An 18,608-nucleotide genomic window follows, 5' to 3' on the forward strand; every position below is an offset into this window, starting at 1 on the left:
GCCTGTTTCTGGACTCTGTACCCATCTGCCTGACCATTCTGCCTGCCTTGACCACAAGCCTTTCTGCCACTCTGTACCTCCTGGACTCTGATCTGGTTTTGATCTTTTGCCTGTCCACGACCATTCTCTTACTCCTTTTGGATTATTAAACATTGTAAGATTTCAACCATCTGCCTCCTGTGTCTGCAGCTGGGTCTCGGCTTGTGCCTTGATAGGTTACTACATGATTCCATATGTGTTATTTCATAGTTTTGATGTCTTCACTATTATTATACAATGTAGAAAATAGCAAAAATAAAGAAACCCTTGAATGAGTAGGTGTTCTAAAACATTTGACCGGTAGTGTATACAGTGCATTTGTAAAGTATTCAGACCCATTGACTTTTTTCACATTTTGTTATGTTACAGCCTTATTCTAAAATGGATTAAATCGTTTCCCCCCCTCATCATTCTACACACAATACCCCATAAGGACAAGGCAAAAACAGGTGTTTAGAATGTTTGCCTATTTTTTTATATATTTTTTTAAGTATTCAGACTCTTTACTCAGTACTTTGTTGAAGCACCTTTGGCATCGATTATGGCCTCAATTATTCTTGGGTATGGCACTACAAGCTTGGCACACCTGTATTCTTCTCTCCAGATCCTCTCACTCGTCAAATATTTCTAGGGACTGGCAACTTTACAGATTCGGTCATTCTCTGGCACGGCATTAGTTTGAAAGACAACGTCCTCCTGGTTTTTCCCATGTCATGTTCTGCTCTCTTGACCAGACAAGGTTTTATTTGTTAATGATCCAGCTCTATAACATTCTTGATGATATTGCGCTAGCTCCCAAGGGGTTGGAGGACAATCCTACATCACTGCCAAAGCACCACTCCTCCTAATCAAAGTATAATAATCACTTTCATATTAGTATTACTCGCTCAACTAACGAAGTGAATCATTCATCGTCCAAGTTCTATGTACTGGAACACAGTTCTACAGTAACTATAGTAACCTTGGGGAATACACAAGAGGTGTGACTGTGAGGTGTTCTATTTCTGACAGGCAGAGGTCAGAGGAGCGCTGGGTCAGTCAGTCTATAGGGTCATCGTGTCAAACACTGTCCACACACACTGTGGGGTTTTTCCACTTCCCACAGATGTGATGGTCGGGATGTGTGTGTGTGTGTGCCTGTGTGTTTGTGTGTGCGTACCTGTGGGTCGGACAGGCGGCCCAGGTCTGGGTAGAGGTAGAACTTGATTCCTATGAAGGCTCCCGGTAGGGTGACCCCTCTGATGAGCAGGATACACAGCATGATGTAGGGGAAGGTAGCTGTAAAATACACCACCTGAGGGAACAGGGTTAAGGTTGTACTGTACATACACACGGCTACGGTATGCATAGTGCAAAACAGTACAGCACCAAGAATCACAGATAGCAATGTACAACACAGTGGGTTAAGAAGCAAAAGAGTCATTGGTCTCTACCACACACTCAAAAAAAAAAAAGAGCTATCTAGAACCTAAAGGGTTTTTCGGCTGTCAACATAGGGAGAACCCTTTTTGGTTCCAGGTAGAATCCTTTTGGGTTCCATGTAGAACCCAAAAGGGTTCTCCTATGGGGACAGCCAAATAACTATTTTGGAACCCTTTTTTCTAAGAGTGTAGTCATCTCAGCTACTGTATCACGTTATCTGCCAGACTTCCACAGGACCACATACCTAGAGTACTTGGCTGTCCAAAGGTGTTAAGCAACTTTGAGAAATGCGTATAAATACTTAGAATATGTCCTGAACAAGTGACCAGATCAGGAGCAACTCTTGGTCCTATTCATTGCCAGAGACTATGCTATTGACTTTTTCCAATTTAAGAGCCTTTCCGGTAAGAACATCTTTCTATATACCGGTGCTGTTAAGTGGAATAAACTACCACAACAGCTTAAAGCTATACCGACCAAAACCTATTTTTAAACGTATGTCAAAAGCTTTCTGATGACTGAACGGTAGAACCATTTTCATGTCTGTTTCTATATAATTTATTGCACCATGCACTTTAAGGGACCACAATGGAAATAAATCATTGTATTTCTTAAACTGCCAAATAAAATCACTGAATCAATCAATCTGGATAGGGCTCAGAGGTTCTTCCTGGTCAGGAACTGTATTAGGGAGGCTCACAGAGACAGAATGTAGAGTACCTTGCCGGTGGATTTGACTCCCTTCCAGATACAGAAGTAAACCAGTATCCAGGCTATGGCCAGACACAGCACCAGGTCCCAGTTGAGAGATCCTATATTGTCTATGCCAGAGGAGATACGCAGAACCCTCCGCCTACAAAATCCCAAACACACAAGGGAACAGATAACGTGAGATAATTATGTGGATACACATGTGATTGCTATTTACAGATAACCAAACATGATTAGTAAGCTCTGAAATTACAGAGCAAACATGTACATTATGGAGGTATCTGTAAGGACACCACAGCTCTTAAAATCACCCATAAAGAAGACTATCGTGTTTTTGTATTCAGCAGTGCAACACCAGTTGGCAAGACAACGGCCAGTTGGCTGAGGAATAAACAGTAGGCCACCCAGGCTCCTTAAGGAGATGGAGAAACAATAGACTCTTAGTACTTACTCCCAGAACTCAATGACAGGAGACGTGGCGTTCAGACGTGGCTGATTGAAAGAGTCATTCCTCCTCTGGAACTCCATGCAAGAATCTTGAGAACAGAAATGCACAACAAGTTCGCACAAGTTCAGTGAGGACACCAGCTATATGGTTTTTCTAGGGAACCCAACCGTATTCTAATGTTAGGTAAGACTACATGGGACACCACCAACTGCTGATGTAAAAAGGTCTTTATAAATACAATTGATGAATAATTGAGTGTAGTCCTGGATGTTTCTGCTCAACCTCTCTCTGTATATGGTGGCATGCTGGACTTCTCCTCGTTCGATCGTGTTTTGTGGGCAGCTCTGTCTCCAGGGCAGAAACAATGTGAATATTTAGGCAATAAATTCGATCGGTTCAGTTGAAGTAATCTCAATTGGTTAGGGGTTGGGTAACATTCGAACCAGCAACCTTGCCATTGAGCTTTCCTCCAACCAATCATATTCCTTCTGCCCTTGAGGAAGAGCTTTGACAAGATTGAATAAGGAAAACGTCCACTAAGCCTATGGTGGATCTCTGACCTGTGTTCCATGTGTTGTTGCAGGAGGCCCAGGGCAGGTCCCAGGTGAAGGAGTAGGACAGGTAGAAGATGGCCCAGGCCAGGACGATGATGTAATAGAAGTTCAACAGAGCCACGATGACTTGTGTGGCGTAGCCCACTCCTGCAGCGGGGACCAAGGACAAGTGGAGCATTGTGGTTAGCTATGACAATGCCTTTCAATGTTGAATACAACAACACGCATGAAAACCATGTCTTCATTCACATTGCCGACTCCACCATTTCCCATCCGGTAGCCTCTCTGGCTCCTGTGTGAATGTCTACAGTTATATTGTCCTTATTAGGGGCCGATTGGACGATGAAAGCGTTGGATACTTGGAAGTGTGCCAGTGTCAGTGGCATGCCAACAATTACATCAACCCCCTCCTACTACATACTGGCAGACAAGCATGCACAAACACACACATGCACTCACACACACGCACTAACGCAAAAAGTTCTCAAAATGTCTCTCTTATTCAATTCTGTTATGCAGACAAGTAGTAGACATGGCTGTAGATAGAGGTAAAATCCACAAAAAAAACAATATTTTTGTATTTTTATAATTAGTCCACTGTTGATATAGTCCCAAAATGTTTTGCCCTTTCAAGAAGCAACGTGATGATGCAAAATATCAAGAAGATCGTTTTTGAATGGATTTTCCCTTTAATCCTGTCCTTGAAACACATTCATATGCAGTGCACATTAAACAAAATATAGTTCTGACAAAATGTTTTGTAACTGTACTATAACCGAAAAGCCAGGAGTTTCACAGGAACATCTAAATGAGCAAGTCCGTGAAGAAAGGCATTGCTTCATAGACAGTAGATATTAGTGGAGGATCACCTTCAAACAGTGGAGTGATCTTCCTCCAACAGGTGACACCTCCCTCGCTGGTGTACTGTCCTAGAGCTGTCTCCAGGAAGAATACTGGGATCCCACACGTGAAGAGGAAGATCAGGTAGGGGATGAAGAACGCACCTGTTGGGAGGAGAGGGGGAGAGGAGAGAACTAGAACTCCATTTTGATATGAGGTCAGATGACATATGCAATCAACAAGGATGATGCTTTTTGAGGCAGCATTTCAAGGTTGGACGTCCCAAAGGTACTCTAAAATGCTACCTTGATTTGGCCAATTTTAAAGTCAGCATCCCACGATTCATTTGCCGGGTAGGATATCCACAGATCTTGCGGCGCAACTTCCGTTACAATTAATGGTGAACGGAAGACCCCGATTTGGAGAACATTCTCCAGAAGAATGAGGTATACTTTGTGAAATGTTAGTATTAAGTTTATTTATTTTCCAAATGATTTGAAAATGTTGATCAAATTACTGTCATTTGTATAATAATGTAAATCATTTGGACAATGGCAAGCTTGCTGTTACAATGCTATTACAATGACATTTTACCAAGATATGAGAAATGGGGGCTAGACATAATACATCAATTATTGTTTTCTGATAAAATGATACATTATCTTCACCCTAAAGTTCTACAGATATAAAAACAATGAAGTTTAAGAAACCCAGAACTACCTTATGCACCCCGTCCGTCCGTCCGTTCGTCTACTCAACCTCTTTTAAAACGACCAATTTAAAAGACATCAACCCTGTCATTCTGAAAAACTTTAATTGGTACCTCCCTAATATTGTGGGATATAATACATTCCAAACAGGAGTGTGTTGTTTGTTACTGTTGTACTGCATGATTTATATATTTTATGTGTCTGGGCTTGGCAGGCGGCACAGAAGCATAAACATATATCAGTCAAAAATTCATTAGGTGGATTTATTGCTCAACAACAATTTACATACCTCCAAATGAGCACTTTTGAGGTTTTACACCACTGCTAATTCCAGATTCCATGCCCTTCATAACTGTTTCTAGCATTAAAACACAATGTACTCAAAGGCTCCAGTGCCATTTAAGTTCATAACAACAGGCTTTGGGTCAGTTAAAGGCAATATAGTAGGTAAACTTACATTTCTTTAATGATATGGATATGACATCAGTCACAGTTGTCCTGATCAATAGTACTGAAGGACGATTGTGAACCGATATGAACAAAATGATGTGACATGCTGTCATTGAGCACTGTGATGGTATCCCTTTCCTGCACTCAAATGACCTAGTGGCCTCATGGGTGGAATGATATTAATATTTTTCATAATTACATTATTAAAAAATATATTTTTAAAAACGGCCAAAAATCTGGTCTTACTATGTGAAACGGTTTTGTTATATTTCAGTCTTCTGTGATGTATATAAAGTGTAATATTGGGATGCAAACTCAACATCGAATACATTTCAACTCTATGTCTGACATGGTACAGGTGTCTTCTTTTCTTTTAGCCCATAACCATGTGTGTGAGGTATATACTTTTGTTTCAAAATATATGTGTTTAAGACTATCTAGAAACACTCTGAGTGACCCAGATTTAGCCCACTGCAGTAAAAGGTTAACACCTACCTCCTCCGTTCTTGTAGCACAGGTAAGGGAAGCGCCACACATTTCCCAGTCCTATGATCTCCCCGGCGACAGACAGGACAAACTCCACCTTGTTGCCCCACTGACCCCTCTCCTTCATCTTCTCATCGCTCTGTGGCACAATGTCCAGGGGCCGACTGTGGTCGTTGGAGGGGTCCATCTTGGGCAGGCTCTCCATGTCGCCTGAAGAAGCAACACATTAGAGTGAGTGGAGGAGAGGTGAGACACTGGGAGGGAGAGTAACACTACCTTACATAATTATATAGGCTAACCCCACAGCCTAAAGCCTTGTATTTACTGTGTAGTGGTATTGAGCAGGGAAGGGGTTTCTCCTGTAGTATCTGTATACCTTTATCACACCACTCCCAGATCAACAGGCTCATCTTAAAGCAAACACAACTTTACAGTCCTTAAGTCTCCCTAGGGACTATGTCCTGGAAATTAACAATGGGAGGAGTACAAGCCTCAAGGACATGGGGGTTATAGGGGCCCTTCAGTTGTGCATACATCCCCTTTGAGTGTTTGGAACAAAGGTCAAGCAGCAAGAGGTGTGAGAGAAGGAAGAATTTCAAGACATTCTGTAGTTCTCACGCACAATTTACCACAAGCAAGAAAGAGTCAAACATTGACAAAACATTAATTACAGCTGCTCTTTCAATGACATAGACTGACCAGGTGAAAGCTATGATCCCTTATTGATGTCACTTGTTAAATCCACTTCAATCAGTGTAGATGAAGGGTAGCAGACAGGTTAAAGAAGGATTTTTAAGCCTTGAGACATAATATTGAGACATGGATTGTGTGTGTGTGCCATTCAGAGGGTGAATGGGCAAGACAAAAGATTTAAGTGTCTTTGAACGGGATATGGAAGTAGGTGCCAGGTGCACTGGTTTGAGTGTGTCAAGAACGGCAACGCTGTTGGGTTCTTCACACTCAACAGTTTTCCGTGTGTATCAAGAATGGTCCAACATCCAAAGAACATGCAGCCAACTTGACACAACTGTGGGAAGCATTGGAGTCGACATGGGCCAGCTTCCCTGTGCAACTCAATATTAGGAAGGTGTTCTTAATGTTTTGTACACTCTGTCCTTCCCTGTCTAGAAGGGGTCCAGTCACTGAAAATTGTGTCTTACGTGACGGCTTGTTTGAGCTCCACAACTCATGGCCGGACGGTGTTTAGGTCCAGTGATGCTGAAAGAGGAAACAGACAGCTCACTGACCGTGCTCACTGCTGTCATATCTCATTAACAAGGCCTCTCATCACCCTCCCCTCCCTCTCCCTCTCTGTTTCTTTCTCTTTCACTCCCTCTCTCCCCTCTCTCTTCTTCCCTCTCACTCTCTCCCTCACTCTATCTCTCTCTGACCCCCCTGTCTCCCTCTCTCAACTTGGTTAGTCCAGTAGCCCCTCCCGTCACAGATCAAACAAAACAAATTAATGTTCGGCCTGCGGGAGAGGACTGTTCCAAGAATCGTCCCCCCTTAACCCAAAACACCAGGGCCATTCCGACCTGGCTCTCCTGGGTCTAATAAGACGGCTGTTTTCTCGGCAGAGAGAGTTGAATTTAGGTCTGCAACAATAGGAGAGATGGCAACCCCACTGTGCCATAAGCTTTGGGAATGTGCTCTTAGCTCAGCCTATCACTGGCAGAGCAGGGCAGGGTGGATGGGATGGAGGGGAGAGAGGAGCCAACATCTTCTGAGCATGGGCCAAATTGTGGCCAGCGGTAAAAATAGAGCCCCTTGTTTTCAGAAGGTATTTGGTGGGAATGAAGGCTTGGCATCATAAAGGACTGGAGCCTCTTATTGGCAAGGGGCTTCTTTGTGCTGCTGGGACGGCATAGAGAGGAGATCTCCAGGCTGCCAGGGAGCCTGATCACACTTTACCTTGGTTTTTCACAGGCTCAGTGTGGGCCACGGGGGCAGCGTGACCCAGAAGCCAAATTCCTCCACACCGAGACCTCTCCAGACTCCAGTCCAGGGGCACAGGCCTCACTTTTTATTTACTAGGTGAGAATAAATATTTGCCTCATTTTTAGTAACAGGACAGCTGCTTTGCAGATAGGTGTTGATACAGAAGCTAGGGGGCTGTCTGAAATGAAGGCCAAGACTGAGGAGAACTGAGCATGCCAAGCCTCAAGCCAAGCATTCACCTCTCTCATAAAGCCTCACGCAAAGCCACTGGGCCAGCATTCACCTCTCTCATAAAGTCTCAAACCAAGTCACTGGGCCAGCATTCACCTCTCTCATAAAAGACTGCACTTCAACAGACTCACTGACTGACTACAGTGGGTAACCTACTGGATATCACTCTTTCTGTCAGCCTACTGGATATCAATCTCTCTGTCAGCCTATCGGATATCACTCTTTCTGTCAGCCTACTGGATATCACTCTTTCTGTCAGCCTCCTGGATATCACTCTTTCTGTCAGCTACTGGATATCACTCTTTCTGTCAGCCTACTGGATATCACTCTTTCTGTCAGCCTACTGGATATTTACTATCTCTGTCAGCCTACTGGATATTCTCTCTTTCTGTCAGCCTACTGGATATCACTCTTTCTGTCAGCCTACTGGATTAACTCTTTCTGTCAGCCTACTGGATATCACTCTTTCTGTCAGCCTACTGGATATCCACTCTTTCTGTCAGCCTACTGGATATTACTCTCTCTGTCAGCCTACTGGATATCACTCTTTCTGTCAGCCTATCGGATATCACTATTTCTGTCAGCCTACTGGATATCACTCTCTCTGTCAGCCTACTGGATATTACGCTTTCTGTCAGCCTACTGGATATACTCTTTTGTCGCCTACTGGATATTACTCTCTCTGTCAGCCTACTGGATATTACGCTTTTCTGTCAGTCTACTGGATATCACTCTTTCTGTCAGCCTACTGGATATTACTCTCTCTGTCAGCCTACTGAATATCACCCTCTTTTCTGTCAGCTCTACTGGATATCACTCTTTCTGTCAGCCTAACTGGATATCAATTCTTTCTGTCAAGCCTACTGGATATCACTCTTCTACTCTTTCTGTCTAACTACTAGATATCACTCTTTCTGTCAGTCTACTGGATATCACTCTTCTCTGTCAGCCTACTGATATCACTCTTTCTGCCAGTCTCACTGCGATATCACTCTTTCTGTCTAGCCTACTGGATATCACTCTGTTCTGTTACTCTTTCTGTCTAACTACTAGATATCTCCCTTTCTGTCAGCCTACTGATATCACTCTCTCTGTCCAGCGCCACTGGATATCACTCTTTCTACTCTTTCTGTCTAACTACTAGATATCACCCTTTCTGTCAGCCTAATGGATTTCACTCTTTCTGTCTGAATACTGGATATCACTATTTCTGACTACCAGTGGTGGAAAAAGTACCCAGTTGTCATACTTGAGTAAAAGTAAAGATACCTTAATAGAAAATGACTCAAGTAAAAGTGAATGTCCCCCAGTAAATACTACTTGAGGAAAAGTTTCAAAGTATTTGGTTTTAAACCTATTTAAGTGTCAAAAGTCAATTTAATTGATAAAGTATACTTAAGCATCAAAAGTAAAAGTATAAATACTTTCAAATTCCTTATATTAAGCAAACCAGACGGCAGAATTTTCTTGTTTTAAAAATGTACGGATAGTCAGGGGATATCACTATTTCTACTCTTTTCCCAGAAAACCAAGGGGTTATTATTTGACTGTGCACGTATATGTTTGTGGTCATGTTGTGTTCCTATGTGTGAGAATATGTGTGTGGGTTTGAGTGTGTGTGTGTTCATGTCTGTTTAATCACGTGCTGTTACTACTGCAGGTGTAGATTGATGGTGGCCCTCAGATCTTTTTCACCTACGCTGCCATCTTGGGAAATGTTCTCCATAAGATTTGCTTCATGACATTGTGAAATAATAAATGGCTGTTGTGAATATAAGTGATTGTGATTCTTGGCATCATACAAAGAGAGTCAGAGGATTTAGACTGCAAGTTCCAACCTGAATCACCATTATTTATAACAACCCTATTTTCCTCACAGTTTTTGCCTAGGGGGCATAGGTATGCCACAAAGCTCCGTACGATACGCTCCGTTGACACACAAAACAGAAAAGTATTTGAATTTTGGAACTAGATGTTCATAAACTTGTCTGAGGATGTTACAGCATGTCATCACACCCACCAGTGGTGAGATCCTGCTCTAGCTCTTATTAACATAATTTAATTGGTTTTAGGTGGTTTGAACCACCAACTGATATACATTGAGTGTACAAAACATTAGGAACACCTTCCTAATATTGAGTTGCACCCTCTTTTTCGCTCAGAACAGCCTCAATTCATCGGGGCATGAATTCTACAAGGTGTCGAAAGCATTCCACAAGGATGCTGGCCCATGTTGACTCCAATGCTTCCCACAATTGTATCAAGTTAGTTGGATGTTCTTTGGGTGGGTGACCATTCTTGACACACATGGGAAACTGAAAAACCCAACAGCTTTGCAGTTCTTGACACACTCAAACCTGTGCGCCTGGCACATACAATCATACCCCTTTCAAAGTCACTTAAATCTTTTGTCTTGCCCATTCACCCTCTGAATAGCACACACACAATCCATGCCTCAATATTCTCAAGGCTTAAAAATCCTTCTTTAACCTGCCACCTCCCCTTCATCTACACTGATTGTTCCTAATGTGTTGTACACACCGTGTTTTTAATGCAGTCATAGCACTGCCTCTGTGCTTCTTTATTAAGAGATGTCCTAACATAATAATACTCAGTCAATCAGTTCTAGACACGCTGACAGATGACAGACTGTAAGGTCTCCAAACATCAGGTTAATGCATACGTTAACTGTCAACATCAGTACAGTGGAAAATGCAAAGCATGATCACAGTTACCTGACATATTCCAACATAGTAGAAGAATGAAGCACTTTCAGATTGCCTGGCAGGTGTATTGGATTTTAATTATGCAACCCATTACCAAACACTTTATGAAATTATAAAAATGTTAGATAAATTAACATCTCTGATCAAATTATTCAACACATCTGTCTGAAATTAAGACTGAGTGTGATACTGTACGTACATGTTTAAATTCTCCAATATCTGAGTCTCTTTGTTTGTCTGAGATAAGTCAAGTCAACACTTGGATGTGGGTGAAAACCCATCATACTGATTGTGGTCAGAATGTATAAGGCACAAAGTCCTGGATGAGATAAGGACACAAATGAGTGAAAACCCCAAGGGAAAATGTAAACAATGACATTGATTTCCACCACAGGACCAGATCTGCTGGGTTGCTACTGTAGGGCCACGTTTAACAAAACAAAAAAAGCTGAATGTTTTAAGAACCAGAAATGTATATTAAAAACTATTACTGTACTCAATCTATTTGTATGCCCCTCACTTTGCCCATCTGACAGAAAAAAACAATAATATTCTAGACCGGTCCCATTATCCAGACACCTGCATCAGCTAAGTATAGCCAACATAAAGTAGGAATGACTTCTTTACATACTACATTACATATGGATGATCTCACTGTATTCATGTTTAGAATTTATTCAGTAACTCTAGCAACAATATTGCATTAACATGGACTTACATACTACAGTAGTTTAGTAATTATTTTGTAATTGCATAATGGAGTTGAGGGGATGGTCCCACTTCAAACTAACTATAAATGCTATATAAATATAAATGCTTTATATAGCACACAAGTCTTCACAAGCATGGCATGGATCCATAACAAATCATCTAAAAGCTGGTGTCATACTATATAAAGGGTGTATAAAGGGTAACATAACAGCTCCTTATGTAGGGTGCTATAGCATCTCCTTATGTACGGTGACATAACAGCTCCTTATAGAGGGTATCATAACAGATCCTTATGTAGGGTGACATAACATCTCCTTATGTAGGGTGACATAACAGCTCCTTATGTAGGGTGACATAACAGCTCCTTATGTAGGGTGCATAAACAAATGGAACATAACCCAACCCACTATACTTTTAACTCTAAAGACAAAAGGGTCAGGCAAGGCAAGTCATGCATGATTCTTATGTTATTCATTAGCCAAGGTTAACCAGGGCAGCTGGTATTGTTTCTAATGATACAGTAACACAATGCATTTAAATTGGTTTAGATGTTTAAATGCATTTGTATCGATCCAACTGAATCTGCACACATTTGTTAAGCAACCTGTCAACAGAGTGATTATGGACCTCATCACCAAAAGTTGTCAACAACAGACCTGTCAACCTTACCTTCTTAAAGTATATCCATGACTTGCATGTCATAAAGACTGGATAAGATCCATGGACATTAGCTCCTTTCAATAGATCAACATCTAGACTATTCCTAACCTCAGTGACAGTTTTCATTATTACACAATCAAAAAAGTGCCAAATAATGGTCCCCAAATGTCTCAATAAGGACGCATCATCAGACCAGATGGGATATCTTCATAAAGACAAACCAAGCATGGCGCAGAGCCAACATCTAGGATTCAACAATACTCACTGAATATTCATCAAACTTAACCATTCAACAAAAAGTTATTTTTAGAAGAGTGCAAACTCATGCCAACCTAAAATGAAGCAGGAAATATGCCACTGTAATTGTGTATGATGATTTCACCAGTACAGATGCATGGAAAAGTAAGCATATTTTTTCACCCAGTGCGTACTCACCTTTCATAGTGATGTAAAGACAGCCTTATGGTTTGAATGGTTAGCCAGATATTGGCCTGTTGGTGTCCAGGTTGCACTATATAACGTGCATGGAGGGGCGGGGATCTCTGTAACTCCAAACTTTAGTTCAGCCTTCAATGAGCTTCTCGTCAACTTTTCTCTGCACCCTCTTCTAGCCCCCCTTCCTCTAGTTCCATTCAGAAACCCCCACACACTCCTCCCCCCTCCCCCCCACCCCCCCCCCCACACACACACACACACTCAATGCAGCACACTAGAGGTCTGTGCCTTCTCTGTGTGGTGGGTCGATTGCATAACGTTGGAAACATACATTGTCCCAGGGTCTCTCTCTCGGTCTATAGTGAGAGGGGGAGGTGGGACTGGGTTCAATATTGTGTTCAGCCTTATAGATCTCCCTAAATACATTACAGACTGACACACACAGGCATGCATGCAGGCACACACACACACACCGTCGCACCCCAAAGAGCCCCATCCAACCCCATCATATATTCCTCCAGTCAAGTGAGATTTCTAAGCTGTCTGCACTGACTGATTGTAATTAAAACATCACTCCTGCTTAGTGAAGCCCCTGCTCCCAAACACATCCCCGATTCATCCCCCGGAAAATAGACCGGATCCCTTCCTCACAGGCCCAGCACCCCATTCACAACATTTTCCCACCGCATGGGGCTAGAGTGGCCCAGTTCAGGGCATTTGTTTGAAGGTTGTGGGTCTTAACAATCCAGAGGCCTTTTCTGGGGTTGACGTGTTCTGGCATTTTCTGCCTTGCAGGTTCTTTTGGGGTGAGGGCATTTTGTTTCTCCCTCCCTCCATTTTCTTTTTCAAACTGTATTAGTATTCTAGTCAAGGACAGAAGTTTGCTTTCCCTCAACCTGCAGTTGTTTGACTTAGTTGTACTTGTATTCAGGGTCTTGGAGCGACCGTAAATTAGAGATACAGCTTGGCTTTGCCAGATAACTATCTAGCTTTCCAGGAATTAACCCCATGTGAAATCAACAAATGATCTATCTGCATAATAGATTTGACTACATCTATAATCTACATATTTAATTATGCTAACGATTAGTCCCAGTGCTTTACATTGTATGGGGGGGGGGTTAGCTCAACCTTTCCACCACCAAACTGCATCTAGTTCATACTGTAGGCATAGAGGTCCTGTGCATTGTAGATTATTTGCAACAGATCCTCAGTGGAGATAAAGACCAGTAGACAGCCCTATAGAGCTTTACAGAAGACAGCATTGACAGTAACTAACATAACCAATACTGTTGTCAATGAAATTGTGTTACCCAAACACCACATTTTTCTGCCAAACGGATGGGATGGCGTTTCATCAGTAATTGTAACCTTTGGCAGAGTTATCCTAAAGCATGCTCCTTGTAGTAGCTTGCCATTGGATCGTTCCTCTTATCATTAAACTGTATGCTGTGTCACCATGACTCCCTATACAATGACCTAATAATCTAAACAGGATACATCTACAGGTACAATTGAGAGCATTGTTGATTGGAGATGGTGGTTTCATGTCCTACGCTTACCCGCCTTCAAACCATGGGTATGCCCAGATCTATCAAATATAGAATGACCATGACATCAACATACTCCATCCACTTCCTCAAGTGCACATGATCAGGTAGTATAATATGTTTTGAAGGTCGACTTACACATGATAAAGGGAGTCAAGACAGTGTCAGGCCTAGATTTGCAAAATCAAAGCATTAACAACTGCTTCAGGTCATCATAGTTCAGTCGTTCAGTCCTGTTTACGAGGAAAGCTTTATTAATTGCCCACACATTCCATTCTTTAAAAAATGGCCCAAGACCTTGTCCAAAATAATTGTCACACTTGATGATTTCCACCGGTCTAAAACAACATAAAGAGTAAAAAACGGTCCAACAATGAATTGTATTTCCCTTCATCCTCCCCCATTTTAGTTAGTTTCCTGCTGTTCTTCACTGTACTGCCACAGGTRGCTGATCGGAGTCTCAAATTACACCGTATTCCCTATGTAGTGCACTACTTTTGACGAGGGCCCACAGGGCTCCGGTCAAAAGTAGTGCACTATATAGAGAATAGGGTGCTATTTGGCACTATATAGGGAATGGGGTGCTATTTGGGACTCACACTGTGTCTGTCCGCCAGGCTGAAGACGCTGCCCTGTCTTTCCTTGTTACAATCAGCCTGTCCTGTTCATAACAACCATGCTGTTCATTAGGAGGTTTAAGCATGCGGCTCCAGGTCTCCTGTCGTGAAGGAAGGCAGTTTGGGCCTGATCTGTAGTCTGACTGTAAGACACAGTTGGAAGGTTTGCTCATAAAGATTCCCATAACCCCTGCTTTATCTTAATTTAACTAGTTTGTTGCACCAAGAGGTCATGATTATGCATATATACTGAATCTTTGATATTCTTTTCCCCCCAGTCTGATTTAGTGCCTGGTCTTGTCCAATAGGTTCCAACGGTTTGTTGGCATAGTAGAGGGAAACAGTACGTATACACGTGTTCCTGCGAGTCTTATCTTACAGTGATGGGGTCATAATATTTTTTCGCTTTAACCATTGAAAAAATAGAGCCACATTTGTAGGAAGAAAACAGAAACCGCGCTCTGTTTAAAACAACCATGTCTAGCGGCTACCGGAGGTTACTGACCTAACCCCAGTTCTATGAACCAAGCTCACATTTTCTCTCGCGACCGCATTTTCAAACCAGGCGACCCCACATCTCTAGTTTGGGAAACCCTGCCCGACAAGGTCCGGAGCCTGCTGGTTCTCTGTTCTACGTGATAGTTAATTGCACCCAGTCTAAATCAGTCCCTAATTAGAGGGGAACAATGAAAGAATGCAGAGGAACTGGCTTTGAGGTCAAGAGTTGAGTTTGAGGGATCTATAGCTTAGTCAGAGTGTCAGTTACACATTGATTGGTAACGGTTAAGCTAGTGGTTATGTAGCCTGCCCTGAGTGCCAGTATCTTTCTGCTTTCTTGCCAACTCCTTGTCACTCATTGTTACATGTTTAGCATGACAATTCCATAAGAAGTTGGCAAGACAGCAGAAACAGACCAGCACTCAGACTAGTGGTTAAACATATATTTTTCTGTTGTGAAACCAAGTGGTTTTGGGTTGTATGAGCTCGGGAGATCAGGCGGCTTGCGAGGCTAGGCAGTAGTCCCCTCACAGGTGCTTCCAGTGTTTAGAATAAAGTGTGCGTGGTGTGGGTGGCAGCTGTTTTATACACAAAGACACTGCGTAAACATTGCTATGGTAGATTTGATTGAATCCGGCCCATTTAACAGTCTAACATAACAATAGACATAACAGACTATCATAACAACAGACATGACAGACTATCAGAACAACAGACATAACAGACTATCATAACAATAGGACAGTAACAGACTATCTAAACAATAGACATAACAGACTATTATCACAATAGACATAACAGACTATCTAAACAATAGACATAACAGACTATCATAACAATAGACATAACAGACTATTATCACAATAGACATAACAGACTATCTAAACAATAGACATAACAGACTATTATAACAATAGACATAAGACTTTCATAACAGTAGACATAACAGACTATCATAACAATAGACATAACAGACTATCTAAACAATAGACATAACAGACTATCTAAACAATAGACATAACAGACTATCATAACAATAGACATAACAGACTATCTAAACAATAGACATAACAGACTATCTAAACAATAGACATAACAGACTATCATCACAATAGACATAACAGACTATTATCACATAGACAAACAGACTATCAAACAATAGACATAACAGACTATCTAAACAATAGACATAACAGACTATCAGAACAACAGACATAACAGACTATCTAAACAATAGACATAACAGACTATCATCACAATAGACATAACAGACTATTATCACAATAGACATAACAGACTATCTAAACAATAGACATAACAGACTATCTAAACAATAGACATTACATCTATTATAACAACAGACATGACAGACTATCAGAACAACAGACATAACATACTATTATAACAGTAGACATAACAGACTATCATAACAACAGACATTACAGACTATTATAACAATAGACATAACAGAAGAACTATCAATACTAGACATACACTACTGTTCAAAAGTTTGGGGTCACTTAGAAATTACCTTGTTTTTGAYAGAAAAGCAAAAAAAAATTGCCATTAAAATAACATAAAAAACCAGCAGATTTTTAAAGGAATATGTGCGTACATAGGCGTACAGAGGCCCAGTATCAGCAACCATCACTCCTGTGTTCCAATGGCACGTTGTGTTAGCTAATCCAAGTTTATCATTTTAAAAGGCTAATTGATCATTAGAAGGCTCAAAATGGCCAGAAACAAAGACCTTTCTTCTGAAACTCGTCAGTCTATTCTTGTTCTGAGAAATGAAGGTTATTCCATGTGAGAAATTGCCAAGAAACTGAAGATCTCGTACAACGCTGTGTACTACTCCCTTCACAGAACAGCGCAAACTGGCTCTAACCAGAATAGGAGTGGGAGGCCCCGGTGCACAACTGAGCAGAGGACAAGTACATTAGAGTGTTCAGTTTGAGAAGCAGACGCCTCTCAAGTCCTCAACTGGCAGCTTCATGAAATAGTACCCGCAAAACACCAGTCTCAACATCAACAGTGAAGAGGCGACTCCGGGATGCTGGCCTTCTAGGCAGAGTTGCAAAGAAAAAGCCATATCTCAGAGTGGCCAATAAAAAGAAAAGATGAAGATGGGTAAAAGAACACAGACACTGGACAGAGGAACTCTGCCTAGAAGGCCAGCATCCCGGAGTCGCCTCTTCATTGTTGACGTTGAGACTGGTGTTTTGCAGGTACTATTTAATGAAGCTGCTAGTTGAGGACTTGTGAGGCATCTGTTTCTCAAACTAGACACTCTAATATACTTGTCCTCTTGTTCAGTTGTGCACCGGAGCCTCTCACTCCTCTTTCTATTCTGTTTAAAGCCAATTTGCTCTGTTCTGTGAAGGGAGTAGTACACAGCGTTGTACGAGATCTTCAGTTTCTTGGCAATTTCTCGCATGGAATAGCCTTCATTTCTCAGAACAAGAATAGACTGACGAGTTTCGGAATGAACGTTTTTGTTTCTGGCCATTTTGAGCCTGTAATCGAACCCACAATGCTGTTGCTCCAGATACTCAACTAGTCTAAAGGCCAGTTGTATTGCTTCTTTAATCAGAACAACAATTTTCAGCTGTGCTAACATAATTGCAAAATGGTTTTCTAATGATCAATTAGCCTTTTAAAATGATAAACTTGGATTAGCTAACACAACGTGCCATTGGAACACAGGAGTGATGGTTGCTGATAATGGGCCTCTGTATACCTATGTACATATTCCTTTAAAAATCTGCCGTTTCCAGCTACAATAGTCATTTACAACATTAACAATGTCTACACTGTATTTCTGATCAATTTATTTTAATGGACAAAAAATATGCTTTTCTTTCAAAGACAAGGCAATTTCTAAGTGACCCCAAACTTTTGAACGGTAGTGTAATAGAACAAACAGTTACAAACATTCAGATAGCATGACACTGCTCAGCATCAGCATCAACTGAGTCAACTTGAAAAAAAAACAACAACCAAGGTCATATAGGGCCATTTAGGGTACAGAGACTGTCAAATGTTTGCATTGACGTAATACCTGCATTAACTTACCCAGCATGATAAGGCAGGATGGGGTAAAGATTCCAAAACTGTTTTGAGGGACAGTTCAACACCTAATGTCTTTGGCGAACCAGATTGTCAACTGAATTTTTACTCCCATTGACGTCAGTGAATGGTGAAATACGATTTAAGTGAAATACGATTTAAGCGGAAGATAAGATTCATGCGTATCTATGTCAGGTTATGATATGGTTACAATCGACACTCTCACACTAAACCGGTCGTGCTGATACACTCCCATCTCCTTACAGAATTGCATGAATCTGTACAGCCAGATATCTACTGATATGTCAAGAGAGTGACACTACACCAGAGTTCTCACTCAGAAGTCAACTTGAAGTACATTTATTGGTCTGCAGCACAAACAGTAGGGGCTGTGATGTAGCCTAATAACAATGTTATGAGACTAGTGTTATAACTAAGAATAGTGTTATAACTAAGAATAGTGTTATAACTAAGAATAGTGTTATAACTAAGACTAGTGTTATAACTAAGACT

At 41.5% G+C, this 18,608-nt stretch overlaps 1 protein-coding gene across 1 annotated transcript in view; it reads right to left on the reverse strand.

The window, feature by feature from the left end:
* LOC111972023 (sodium- and chloride-dependent GABA transporter 2-like) overlaps positions 1 to 12,523 on the reverse strand; it is a 47,672-nt gene extending 35,149 nt beyond the window's left edge. The window contains 7 exon segments of the mRNA XM_023998859.2: positions 1,199 to 1,333; positions 2,182 to 2,314; positions 2,624 to 2,708; positions 3,181 to 3,321; positions 4,044 to 4,178; positions 5,670 to 5,870; positions 12,362 to 12,523. Coding sequence (XP_023854627.1) covers positions 1,199 to 1,333; positions 2,182 to 2,314; positions 2,624 to 2,708; positions 3,181 to 3,321; positions 4,044 to 4,178; positions 5,670 to 5,870; positions 12,362 to 12,368 — 837 coding nt within the window. The 5' untranslated portion in view covers positions 12,369 to 12,523.
* Between the last annotated feature and the right edge of the window lie 6,085 nt (positions 12,524 to 18,608).

The sequence above is a fragment of the Salvelinus sp. IW2-2015 genome, linkage group LG13, assembly GCF_002910315.2.
Source record: "Salvelinus sp. IW2-2015 linkage group LG13, ASM291031v2, whole genome shotgun sequence".
NCBI lineage: Eukaryota > Metazoa > Chordata > Actinopteri > Salmoniformes > Salmonidae > Salvelinus > Salvelinus sp. IW2-2015.